This window comes from Molothrus ater, chromosome 9 (genome assembly GCF_012460135.2).
Source record: "Molothrus ater isolate BHLD 08-10-18 breed brown headed cowbird chromosome 9, BPBGC_Mater_1.1, whole genome shotgun sequence".
NCBI lineage: Eukaryota > Metazoa > Chordata > Aves > Passeriformes > Icteridae > Molothrus > Molothrus ater.
Genome location: NC_050486.2, coordinates 25,347,623 through 25,361,142, shown reverse-complemented (window position 1 = coordinate 25,361,142; position 13,520 = coordinate 25,347,623). Strand labels below are relative to the sequence as shown.

Below are 13,520 nucleotides of genomic sequence, written 5' to 3'. Positions count from 1 at the left end.
ACTTTGGGATTTTGGTCTTATGATGATATTTATATGCTGAACAGGATAGAAAAAAATTGGCAGGTGGTATGGAGAGAAGGGAATTGTAATTATGAGACTGCACCAGATGCTCTTGAAATGTGAGTCCAGTTCTTCAACCAGTTATTGTCAGAAGCATTATTTATTGCTCAACACTTTATCTGTAAGAGAAGATGTTTATTTTATTATTTGATGAGGAGAAAATAAGATAATTGATGCTTTGGTGCAACTTTAAAGAAATATTTCATATGTACCAGAAGACTTTACTAAGAAAACAATGCACCCCCATTGTATGGGTGGGGAGAATATAATTATTCAGCTATCTGCCTCTACCTGGATACACTCTGGAACTCCCAAGTACCTCTGAAAATTACCCCTTTCTGCCTCTTTTGGTTTCTTTGTGCAAGAGGGAAATTGGCTTAAGCATTGCAGTTGAGACTCATAGACTTTCTTGCTGATCTTTAGTATCTGATACTTTAGTAGTGGTTGGGGGTTTTTATTTTACTGCTACCCCGAGAGTGCATTTAAATAACAGTGGAATTTCCTCTTGGCTGTGCTAAAGTCAAAATGTAATAGAAATCATATAAAGTCTCCTTGGAGAATCTGTGGGCTAGAGAGATGTTGGAATCTTGACAAGGTAATTCAGTCATGTTTTCTTAGTTGCAAGGAACAAGTAAAAATGAAACATCCAAATATTTTGAGAGGTACAGCAACAATGCAAGAAGTCTTTCAAACTTTTTACCAATGGGAAATTGTCTGTATAAGAAGTAATTGTTAAAATTAAAGTATTTATATTTTTATATGATTTTTTTACCAAAAGAACTGCAAGTATTTTACAGTGACTTTGAATTAGAGCAGTAACTGTCACTCTCTGTTCTGGCAGATATTTGATGGCAAACAGATTCCACAAAGAATGGTGGATGGATGGAATGCTTTTTTCTTTGATGACATGGAAGAATTGGTAATATTCTAAATCCAGAAGAGTAACTAAAATTTAAACCTTGCTTTTCAGGAAAATGAATAATTTTTAACAGTGTAATGTATAAAAGATTAATTTTATTGATTGATTAATTAAATTTCCATACCCATAGTGTTGCAACTTCCTGAGTCCTGTTTTGCTAAAAGGAATTTCTACTTTTGCTTGGTTTATTTTAAATAATTTCTAAATAACATAAATCAGGAAAAATACTTTTTATTCTTAAAAATAGTCCAGGTTTAGTCTTAACTGTAGTGATTTAACCTTACTTTAACCAAATCTTTCATAGTAATGAAGGAAAAACATGTAATTAGAGAGGTGTTTGAGGAGAAGCAGTGCTGCAGTGACTGTAGCTGAATAAATTCCTTCCCCTGCATGCAGAAGAAGCGTCTCCCTTCCCTGGGGAAGAACACTGAGTCTCTTGGGGAGCTCTGGCTGGGGCTGCTGCGCTTCTACACGGAGGAGTTTGACTTCAAGGAATACGTGATCAGCATCCGGCAGAAGAAGCTGTTGACCACCTTTGAGAAGCAGTGGACCTCCAAGTGTATTGCCATTGAAGGTACTCCTGCTGAATTGAGTCTGCATTCATCAGGAGTAGGAAACTGTTGCTTGAGAGGCTGTTTTCTCTGCACAGGATCTTTATGTGAGGAAACCACAGTCAGTGCTTCTAAAAGAAACATTCTTTGCAAGTCCTGCAGCTCACAAAATTGATAACTTTTACTACATGTCAGTGAATTGTTCTTCTTACTGTTATTATGGTTGACTAACATAACAATTTTAAAACTCTCAGCATTGCATTGCTAAATCTGCTCTGTGAATGCATTTAAAATGGAATTCTCTGCATTAAGATAAAAAATTCTGTTGCAGCAAATTTTTTCCAGCTCTGATTTTTTTTCTCCCTTCTTTTTGCAGATCCTTTTGACTTGAATCATAATCTGGGTGCTGGAGTCTCTAGGAAAAGTAAGCTATTAATGTCTGCTAATGATGAATATTCACTGAGTTGTGCCTTTTCTGTTTTTTTCCAATAACTTTGTCTTTCTCCAATAGTGACCAATTTCATAATGAAGGCATTTATCAATGGGAGAAAGTTATTTGGTACCCCATTCTACCCAGCTGTTGGAAGAGAAGCTGTAAGTTCTCAGAGGTTTTAGTATGTTTTTCATTTTCTTTGTCCACTGAATTGATGCAAATCTCTTGTATGTGTTTATCCATTTGGTATGCACAATATGTGTAATTATGCCTTGTCTGCATGAAATTTATAGCTAAGTATTTAGCTCCTGAAATATAAAATAAAGTAGTTGGATGGGCAGTGGGTATTACTGGCTGGTTTGAGGAAAGTAAGCTTAATTTATGTTTTGTTTTTTATAAAACCTCCCACTGTATGAGGTTAAAGTATTGCAGAAAACAGCAAATTTGGCTGTAAAACCCAGAAATGGCTCTAGGAACCTTACTGGCTCTTCCTGTAGCTAAAGAAAACAGATCCAAGAGATGTTCCATTCTCTTTAGTTTTCCACTTGGTGGAGATAGTAAGGATTTCTGCTTAACCAAGGAAAAGGATGATGATTGATTTTTTTAACGAGTTGACCTTTAAAATTTGTGTAGTGAGTCAGGGTTAGGAATGCGTTCATGCAATATCATATTGGAGAAAGTACTGCTCTGTGCTAGAGGGTCCAGTCACTGATGTGTAGAGACAACTGTTTTTTTTAATATGAGCAAATAAAATACTGTAATTAGTATTTTAAAGATCAACTTAGAAAGGCATTTTCTAAAACAGTTTAGAGAACTGTTCTCCCAGTGGCTTTTAACAGAAGGCTTTTGACTTTCTAAAGGATCTTCAAAATCTTTTGAAAGCTTTTAATTCCCTTCATCCTTCCCTATCTTCTCTTTTCCATTTGCTTCCTTTATCTGTGGGTTTTTTCTGAGTTTGTACCTCTGTTTCAGTACTTTCACAATATTTGTTGCTCAGAGGCTGTAAACCAGGCCTTTGTGCTGACACACATCAGAACTGCAGCAGTGCTGAGCAAATTCCAGGGGAGGGGAGTGCTACAGGTCAGTCTGCAGATGCTCCATCTGTTTCCCACCTGAGCTGTGTCCTGTCCAAAGGGATGTAATCCTGTCATCTGGGAGGGGACATTGGCTGCTTTGGAAAGCACACAGGCAGTGACTCAGATACCAAAATAGATCATATGCTAAGAAATTGTGCTCTGAAGAGCCTTTGGGGAGGTGAAAGGTGGGCAGCAGGCTGGAGCCTGGGGAAGCTGTTCTGCAAATTCAGCCTCTGTCCCTAAGACCAAATAGCCCAGAGTGCTCCATATCTCTGAAAAAGCTGCCATTATCAAGGGGAAGAAAAGCACCAGGTATCACCTCAGAAGTGATAACATTCAGGGAGCAATAAGAGATGAAGACTGACAGTTTGACTTTCATTCCTCAGTCTTGTAAGTGAATGGTTTATATTGTAAGTGAATGGTTTATATATTTTATCTGTCTGATGTGTTTTGATAGGAATACTTTTTTGACTCAAAAGTGTTGACAGATGGAGAATTGGCACCCAATGACAGATGTTGTCGTGTCTGTGGAAAAATTGGTCACTACATGAAAGACTGTCCAAAGAGGAGGAGGTAAGTAATACACAAAGCTATTGTGAAATCTTTGAGATTAAATCACGAGGGATTTGCATATTTGAAGATTTAATGGAAATAAAAAATTGCTGAATTGCAGAGAAAATCAAAGCTTCATATCTGATCCTCAACTTCCCATCTTACTTTTTCTTTTTTTAAAACAGTTTCTGATCACCTCTTTAAATCTGAAGTGTTTATGGAAGGACACACAGTAATATCAGCACTCTATGGTGTGTTAATATGTAGTTAAGCTTAACTTAAAACTTGGATCACTAAAATATCTTTTTTGTAGTGTAAACATTCAGATGGAGAACATATTACCTGGCTGCAAAATTTATGATGTGTTAAAATGGATTTCCTGTACTGGTCATCTTCAGAGGACAGTGTTGAATTTGAATTGTTCTGTAGATCTGATAATGTACATCTGCAAGGCAGGTCAAAGTTCATTTATTAAACTCTGGGATTAGTTAAAATGTACATAGGTGAGGTGATTTCTGTAACATCATATCAGTGCCATGATGTTACAGTATCACCACATCACTTGGTGATCCTGTACTTGTACATTGATTTCACTTAGGAATTTTGGGTACAGGACTCCTGCAAAGGGAGTCCTTGGTACATGCAGGTCAGTGTTTCCAAGAGAGTTTAGTAGGAATTGACAGAAAATGTGCACTCCTCACTTTTTAGAGCTTTGGCTATTTAATGCCCACTCAGCCTAGGTTGTCTGACTCCTCCTAAAACCTGTTGAAGTCCTTAGAATGCAAATTATTCTGGGCTCTTTTATTTGCTCCTTGTGTTCAGTTGTGTGCTCCATAATTCTTCAAAGGATTCTTGGTCTCTTCTGCTACAAAATCTTTATTTACAGCCTTTTGTTCAGTCAGCTGAGTTCAAGATACATGAAAGTGCACTGGAACCCTGTGGTCACAGGTGGACTATTTCTTTCAGATGCTTTCTGTACTACAAGCACATGGAATTCCATCACCTCTTTCCCTATAATTGCCTCAGGAAAAGTTGTGATCTGCTCTTCACACAAACTGCTTCTACAGCACAGCCACACAGAATCTCTCTCAGATTGTATATACAGCTCACATAATAATATTATTATTTAACAATCCTGCAGATACCTTGTGGAAAAAGACCTTTACTTCTTGTCTTGGCTCCTGATGACGAGTTCTCCTGCTGTTTTAGAACTGAGTGTTTGAAAGAGCCTCAGTGCTTTGTTGCACATCCTGTCTGAGCTCAGACAGTGACAGAGAAATGTGCCCTGTCCAGTGAGGGGGAGATTGGATGAAGGAGGTGCAGCTCATTTGTTTTGGGTATATTCTGACTCTGCAGTGGGATTGCTGCATAGAGCTGTTCCCCGGCTACCTGGCAGGCTTAGTTCTGCCCTAATACAGTCAGACAGCTTTTGGACAAGCCTGGGGAGCTTCTAACTTCATTAAGTGTATACAGGCTGTTAACCAGCCCAGAATCTGAAAGTGTGATTTGGGATTCCTGAGATATTTGTATTCTGGTACAGCTGTTGGTTATGTAACCATTCCCAGTACAACAGCTCTACAGAGATTATGTGTTTGTGTGTGGTTTTGTGATATTGCTAATAAAAATTATTGTTCAGGTTGAAGAAAAAGGAGAATGAGAAAGATGATGAAAAAGAGGTGAAAGAAGATGACAGAGAAACAAGAGAGAAAAGGTGTTTCATCTGTGGGGATGTGGGTCATGTTAGGAGAGATTGTCCTGAATTCAAACAAACCCGTCAGAGAAATAATAGTGTGCCAGGTAAGTTAGTTTATGTCTTAGGATAATTTGAAAGCTCTGAGATCCTTTTTCTCTAGGTTTCTGTAAAGACTTGATAATTATCTTCAAATCCTGCAAGTAATGTTTCAGTCACTGAAAATACAGCTTTTAGTCTGTGTTGCTTTTCTGCAAGAGGAGTAATGTCTCCTGAAGTACAGTCTTTGCATGGGTGGTAAAAATGTACTCAGCAGTAAAATGCAGTGTACTTCAGAGTATTGCATTATTGCATTATTTGTCTTCCACTCACAATTGGAGCATTTCAAAGTAGTAATAGTCATAATAGTAACAGTAGGAATAATAATAATAATAATTGAATGCATTTCCTCTTCCAAATATTTCTCAATGTTAGCTAACCCTCCATCATCTGTGAGAGGTAAGTAAATGTATTTTCAGCAAAAATCAGTATTCCTTCAGTAGCATTTCAAAAAAAGCATACAGATGAATTAGGCTAAATCCAACTTTCAATTTACTGATAGTACTTAGAGAAGATTAATTGCAAACTCTTTCAAATTAGGCCCTTGGGTGCCTGTGGTAATTGAAAAAGTAGAGGAAGCATTCATAAGTGAACTTCAGAAGAACCATGCTTCTGTGTTCTGTTATCTTTTAGTCTTTTTTTAGTTTACTTTCTTTGCCCAGAAGTTTCTGCTGTCATTATTGCTATTTAAAATGCTGCTGCTTACAGCAGAAATATGGAAACCTATATAAACCAGAGCTCCAGCCTGATAGCAAGGTGAGCCTTGTTCCTGCTAGACTTTGTTTTACTCAAAAATAGACTTTGTGTTTAGCTCCTGTGCCTATTAAAGTTGTCTGCTGCCAGTAGAGGGAAAAGTTTCCACTTAAAGGAGAGGAGAGGTGAAAGTGATTTACCTCTTCTGTGTCACATGAGAGTTAAGGTATTGCTGACTCCCAGTTCTGCTCATTATTCTGTCACCCTGTGGGTTTTATTAACACTCATGTTCCTCGATCAGGCACGCAGCTGGTCCGGAGCATGGTGAATTCCCAGCTGGTGGCTGTGGGCCAGCAGCAGGTGGAGCGACCCCTGCGCACCAGGCAGTCATCAGAATGTGTAAGTGCTGGGGGGGCTGCAGGGAGCAAAGCTGCAGCAAAGCAGCCATGCTGGGAACAGGTTTGCAGGGTTTTTCTCAACCTGGTAATGACAACGTTGCACTGTGCCAGTTAATGGAACTTTGATTTATGATGCACTGTGTCTTGGGGAGCATTTATGGTTTTCCAGTATGGAAACCTCATAGTCAAGTTTGAGATGAGATAACCTTGTGATTTTGAAAGGGCAGATTAAGCTAGGATGCCTTTCAAATTCTCATATTCTGGCAGTGTTCTGGAGTTACTAAGGGAGATAAAGTATAGCTCATTGTTAACATGCTGGAGACTTAGGTTAGTGACAACCATGACTTTTTGTGGTTTGAGAGATCTGTCTTAAGGGACTGTCACGTACAGACACAGCACACAGACACATTGAGTCATACTTCAATGAAAAGTCTGCCAGAGCACACTAGAAGCACAAGCAGAACAATAGGGAAATTTTTGACAGTTTTGTGCTAGAATTTTTTCAAGTCTCCACAGAGCTACATAAAATATGTTTAATCTTCTGAGTGGAGATGAGGAGCAGAGGGTATTTGTGCAAATACAACTGCTGGCATTTAATATTTTTGGAGCAGACAGTACAGCAGAAATTAATTTATTTTAAGCTGTTAATCTGAGAAGTATCTGCCTGCTAATGAAGCTGGCAAGTAAGTAAATATAGTAATCAAGGCTGCTGATCACTAATGCTCTTTGTTCAGTTTGCTACTTTGCTGACTGATCAGCGAGCCTTCATTGGAATGCTGTCTCCAGTAATGGAGATTTTATGACTTACAGTGTGCTTCTAAAGAGGGACTGATACAGCCCTAATCCAAGTGAAGGGCTGAAAATGCCACAGGAGTAGATTTTTTAGGAGCCTTATATTTCTGCCTGAGGAATTGAAGCTGGATGTGTGGGTGCACTCGGAGGCACACACATCATGTGCTCATTCTTGTGTCACCTGGATGCCATGGACTCTGTGTGTGGTGCATGGTTGTCATTTGGCCAGGATTTCTTGGTGAATATGTTCTGTCCAGGAACTGGTGGAGAAGAATGGGAAGGGGGAATATTGGTGGAGTAAGAGGGGGAGAGTGGGAAGCAGATCAAGAGGCTGGAGTGTATTATGCCTCCTGTCCTGCTGCTGGCACATTCAGTGCATGCTTCTGGTGGGTTAATATTTGCAGAATTTTATAACATTTAAACTATTAAACTAGTGATCATCTTCCAAATCCCAGGTTTTACCTTCTCTTCCTGGTTTGATAGAAAGGTATAGGAGGCACTCATACAGGCACAGTTGGAATAGCAGCAGGGAGCAATCCCAGCTTGTGGGCTCCAGCTTTTGCCCAGGCACAGACCCACAGCGTGCTGCTGGAGGGGATGCTCTGGCATGGGCAGTCCTGCAGACACCTCTGTTTATTGGAGACAAGTGACTGCCAGTTTAAATGGACAGGTGAGCAGTCAGGGATAGTGACAAGCTGCAGAGACCTTTAACTCCAGGTGTTCAACAGCAGCTGAGGCTCTTGGAGCTTGGCTAGCTGCTGTAGTCTGTGGAGAGAGGAGTCAGTCTCAGGGGGAAAATGAGATCTGAGATTCAGGTTCTCCTCTCTGCTTTAGGTACCTGTCTCATTTGAATGTCTCTGGAGACACTTATTCATCAGCATCTTGTCTCAGTGCTTAAAACCAGACTGGGGAATCCAGATACTGGCATTAAGTGTTGGCACATAAACTGAGTAACTCTTTTCCCAGACACTCAATTTCTTGAAGTGCTTCTCTGTTCAGTTGCAATTCCAAACAGATAAAATAGCCTCATGCCTGTTTCTGTTGCTGTTGAAAGGGAAAACTTTGTAAGAGCTCTGCAAAGGCTGTAATAATTGCTATTACTGTGCCTTAAGCCATGGCCTAAGACCAGGATATGAAGGTGGAAACTGGGTTTTTGGAATTTGCATTTCTTGTTTAACAGATTTTTAAAAATGAAAGAAATATTAGGAGCTTACTTTGGAATTACTTAAAAAACTATGCAGTAATAAGAACCACTCTATTTAGAAGTAAGGCAATTAGTTAATGAGATCCTAGTCTGTACATAAGTAGGGTAGGAAAGACACTGATTAAAGATCAGAAACAAGTGTGTGAGGAGTCTAATGAAGAGCTTGGGACTAATATTCACTCAGAATGTTGTTTCTGATGGTGGGATGTGCCGCATTAACAGACCAAATTATCTGTTGGTGAAAGTCAGTGTCAGTTGAGCTGCACTTACTGAAGCCAACAGGAACTTGGGTGCAGTGCTTGGGGTGTTGCTGGGGAGTGCTTTGCTGTTTTATAAATAGTCTAATGCAGTGGGTGCTTATTAAAGAAAACACCATTAAATAGCCAGTGAACTAATCAGAAATACATAACTTTTTTTTTTCCTCCAGTCTGATTCGCATCAGTCATCTTACTCTCCACAACCTCAGCAATTCCCACAGAATTCCTCTCAGCCAGCCTCCATTAACCAGACTCAGCCACAATCAATATCCCAGTCTAAGCACGTTCCTCAGCCACAGCAGGGTGCACAGCCAGCCCATCAGGTCCAGCTGCCTTTGTTTAACTTTCCCCAATCTCCCCCAGGTCAGTATTCCACCTTGCATAACCTGGGACTACTTCAGATGCACCATCACCACCAAATTCAGCTTCCCAACACTTCTTGGCCTATTCATGGGCCTGTTATTCACTCTGCACCGGGTAACCCTCCTCATTCTACAAATGTTCCATTTTCTATGAGATCTGGCAGCAGCAGCACCACAAATAACCAGAGCAGTGTAAGCTTGAATGATCCCAGTATCATCTTTGCACAGCCTGCTGCCAGGCCCATGGGAATCCCCAGCACTTCTCATGAGGGACACTGGCACAATCCTGTGACTCCAAACTCACTGGTGAACAATGGCACTGTGGGGAATTCAGGTAACTCTTCTCTGTTGTATCAAACCTCTCACACTTTGTGTACAAGTGTTAAGTGTTACAGGAACAGCTAACTCTTTCAGATTGTTTGATAAAAATATGATGCTTAAGAAACCAAATCGTGACTTTCACCTGTCTTAACATTTTCATAGGAAAAAAAAATGAGAATTGATCACCGTAACTTTTAGGCATTGGTCCTGTCTGCCATTAATGGCTGTGCAACAATGAGAAATCCTGCATTCAACTGAGAAACCTCCTCATCATTGTTTGAATCACTCACATTTCTGTGAATGTGCTGACAAATAATGGATTCCTTAGACAATCATGGAACCATTAAAGTTGGAAAAGACCTCTAAGATCAACACATTGTTACACAATGTATTAGACAAATGCTGAGGTTGCAATCATGAACTTAGAGACTGGCAGAATTACAGTTGTGCAAGTTGAATATTGTCTCCTCACCTTTAGTACAGTATAATATGATCTTACCTATTCTGTTTTTTCATGTGGATTGTCCTGCCTCACTTAACTTCCATAATCTTGATGTTGATTCCTGACATTACATTTTCCTGTGACAAGTGGGCAACAGCCTCTTGCCTTGTAGCAACCACTGGTATGTTTGAGGCTGAGAAAAAGCAGTATATAATGATTAAAGCCCATTCAGTTTTCTCCGCTACATGAACTGTGGCAGCTTCTAAATTTTAACTGTTAACCTTTACATCATTAATCATGGTGGTGGTCTTCTGATTTATTCTGAGTGTGTAAGTCCTCCTGTTTAAAAAAATAAATGCATAATATAATGTACTGGTGCAGTTGTTCATCCTGAGATGGAAATTCTGAATCTCCTGCCCATGCTTTCTCTGCACTAATGATGTGATTGTCAGTAACAGTAGATTTTCAGCTGAGTCTGCTGTTTTGGATGAGGAATAATTCACCAATGGGCGTCAGACATAAGGGGCTGGAGATACATGATTTTCTGTTTAAAGCTTTGTGGGGCATATATTTTAAAGGATACAGGAACTTCTGCCCATGTGTTTTCTGTGTCTCCAGTGTGCTCTGTCCCTACCTCTCCATTTTGGATCTTCTCATCTGTCCCCTTCTCCAGCTTTGCCTTTCCTTTAAGCAGCTCCTTCCAATCCACATTTCCTTACTAATGTAGCTGCCTTCTTTCAGACAAGCTCCATAAATTCGAATTCCTTCTCCGTGTGCTGTCAGTCACAGTATTTATTTCCCATGCCTCATCTTCCATCAATTTCCAACCTCATGACACCCCTTTTCCTAGTTCCAAATCATAGTAATTTTCCTATTTGAAATTGAATCAGTTTTATTTCCTTTTTGGCTTAGATGCCATTAAGGTGAATGCACAGTAGAGATGAGCTGTCTCCTGTCTGTTTGAAGCATGGTTTCATACCTGCTCAGGACAATTTGACAACAGTAAGTTTGAGGAAACTTTGTCCTGGCTCACATAACTTTGACTTGAAAGGAGCTACTTAAATTTTCTTTTCAGTAGACAGCTGATTAGAAGTAGGACCATTAGAAGTATCAACACAGCCCTTTTTCATGCATACTCAAAAGCTGTGGATACTCAAATTGTGGATCCTGCCTCCTTGGATGCTTGATTTCTCATCCTTAATGTTGCAGTGATATCAGAATTGTAACTGGAGTAGCTTTATAATTTGTATATTTATTTCCAAAGTTTATATTTTTCTCTCTAAAACTATTTTTAAGTCAGTCCAGTGATCTAGATAGCAAGTTTCTTAAGCATGTAAGTATTAGTGGAATTCCAGTGTACACCTGAGAGTTATTTCTTGCAGTAGGATAATAGTTTTCCTGTCACAGCTCTGTCAGTGATAGTGGATATTTGTGTGGGATCAAGCATTTGTGTGGGATTCAGCAGTTCTGAATATTGTTCAGACCTTGTATTTTTCATCATGAGAAAGTCATAAAAATAGTGAAATCATAGCTCTTGATTTTAATGTTGATTCATCCTCTCTCTTCCCAATAATTCTATTATAGTGAATAATGAAGTAATTTAGGTGGTAATTTTTACTGATGTATATTAAATTTTAAAAAAGTAGCACATCAGACTGATCACATTAAGTCCCCTGCAAACTGTTATTTAAGATGTAAATTGTATTTGTGACTTACTGTTTAATTATTTCAACTTGCAATGTGCTTTTCCCTTTCAATTGAAAAATAGATCAGGGTTTCCAAGGACAGTTTGGTAAAATGAACCCTCCTTCTGTCCCTTGGGACCATGGGACCCCTACCCATTTTCCTCTCCTCCGAGGAGCGTGGCCTTACAATATGCCTCAGAACTACATGCAGCAGGGAAATGCCAGCTACCCACCGAACAAACCTTTCTACCCTCAAGGTACTAGAACCAGTATGTGATCAACAGCTCATGCTCCATGTCTCTGTACTGTCTCAAAGGCTTTAAAAGCCAAGCAATCATGGAAATCCCTGAAAAAAACATTCACGAATCCCAGAGTCAAATCAGCACTTCAGCTTCCTCTGTGGATGATGCAAATCCTTGTGGGAGGGAAGGGTTAAAACAGAATTCTGAAATCTGAGCCAGTGTGCAGCCTGTTGCACTTCCAGCCTCTTTGCTGCTGCTGGCTCACCTGGAGCTGCCTCTGCTTCAGTAGAGGTTAAGATGATTGGCCCATGAGCGTGTTCAGAATATGAAGAAATTTTTGTTGTAATTCATTTTATTTGGCTTTTGTACCTTGCTTTGTGGAATGACTTACATAGATAAAAACTTGCAAGACCATAGAATAATTGAGGTTGGAAGGGGCCTCTGGAGGTTTAGTCCAGCCCATCCACAGTCAGAGCAGCACTGACTGCAAAGTTAGGTCAGGCTCAGTTCACCAGGGAACTGGAAAAGACTGACTTGATTTCAACTCTGATGTTTATGAAAGGTGAAGGTGTTCAGTATCTAGCAGGATGGGGAAAGGCTGTAGGAAAAAGACCTTCACTACCAGAGAAACAGTGCTCAAATTTGACTTGGAGGATGTGCAGCTTCCATGCTGCTGGGGGTCACCTGGTGTAAAATGAGAGATACGGCCACCAAATCCTTTTTCAAAATCTAATCTATTGGCTCTAGCAGGGTTTCCAAGTGAAAACTGAATTTACTTAAAATCCTGAAATTACTTTTGTTAAATAACTGAAGTAATGCAACGAAATAATGTGTTTGTGATTGTTAGGGAATTTTGGAGATAGGATTAAAGTAATTCTACATTGTCCCATTAAATGGGTTAGGTGCACAGATAGCATTTGTGTCAGTCTAGTAAATGGCTTTATTTCTAAGTTAGGTTAGTACACTGAATATTGCCAAGCACTGTTCAATGTGTGATTGATTTGCTGAAGTAATTGTAATCCATTTTCTTTTAGCTGGTCCACTGATGCAGAGTAACCAGCGGTTCTCACTTCTGTCTCAAGGACACCCACACTTGAATCTGAATTACATTCAACAGAAAAAGTGAAATTGGATGGGATTGTGGGTGGGTGGGGGGAGGGGAGGAAGAAATTCAGGTTCTGATTTAAAATCTTAATGCAACATGTTTAGATACAAGATTATTTAAGACTGTTTTTAAACTGTATCATTTGTACATAGATATGAACTATAGTTTTTACTAGTATCACAAAACTGAGTGATACAAATTTCATCTATTTTATTACCCTATTTTTAAGGGGAATTGTGTTTTGTTTTATCTTGATAAACTGTAAAGAGAGAGAATTTTTAAAATTAAGTTCTTTATTTTCTATTAGCTGTATTCATACTTTGGTTGCTTCAGACTTTATATATATTGTTCTAAAAAAAAATAAAATTAGAAGGGGATTTCATGTGTTTAAAAATTTGTCACTTCTATTCTTTACAGAACTATGTAGTGCCAAAAAACTTTTTAAAAAGAAAAATAAAACTGCAAAAAAAGGACGTAAGATTTTTCCTCTTTTCTATTTGTATGCATGCTTGCTTTAACAGGAATAATAGAAATGGCTTTAATGTGGAGATCTTGGAAAGATGAGCAGTTTCAACAAGTGATACAAGCACCAGACCTGCTTTTTTCCATGCTGGTGTTGTTGCATGTGCTCTTGACAGC

General features: G+C 39.2%; 1 protein-coding gene across 3 annotated transcripts in view; it reads left to right on the top strand.

Moving 5' to 3' along the window:
* The window catches only part of TUT4 (terminal uridylyl transferase 4), a 44,980-nt gene extending 31,626 nt beyond the window's left edge, over positions 1 to 13,354 (top strand). For 2 of the 3 annotated variants that reach the window (XM_036387555.2, XM_036387556.2), the window contains exons 21-30: positions 902 to 979; positions 1,376 to 1,553; positions 1,907 to 1,954; positions 2,042 to 2,124; positions 3,497 to 3,612; positions 5,228 to 5,388; positions 6,375 to 6,472; positions 8,895 to 9,420; positions 11,618 to 11,791; positions 12,811 to 13,354. In XM_036387555.2, the coding sequence (XP_036243448.1) occupies positions 902 to 979; positions 1,376 to 1,553; positions 1,907 to 1,954; positions 2,042 to 2,124; positions 3,497 to 3,612; positions 5,228 to 5,388; positions 6,375 to 6,472; positions 8,895 to 9,420; positions 11,618 to 11,791; positions 12,811 to 12,902 (1,554 nt within the window). In that variant the 3' untranslated portion in view covers positions 12,903 to 13,354. The remainder of the gene's footprint in view (positions 1 to 901; positions 980 to 1,375; positions 1,554 to 1,906; positions 1,955 to 2,041; positions 2,125 to 3,496; positions 3,613 to 5,227; positions 5,389 to 6,374; positions 6,473 to 8,894; positions 9,421 to 11,617; positions 11,792 to 12,810) is intronic. The other variant, XM_036387557.2, reaches the window with a different exon arrangement.
* The last annotated feature ends 166 nt before the right edge of the window (positions 13,355 to 13,520 follow it).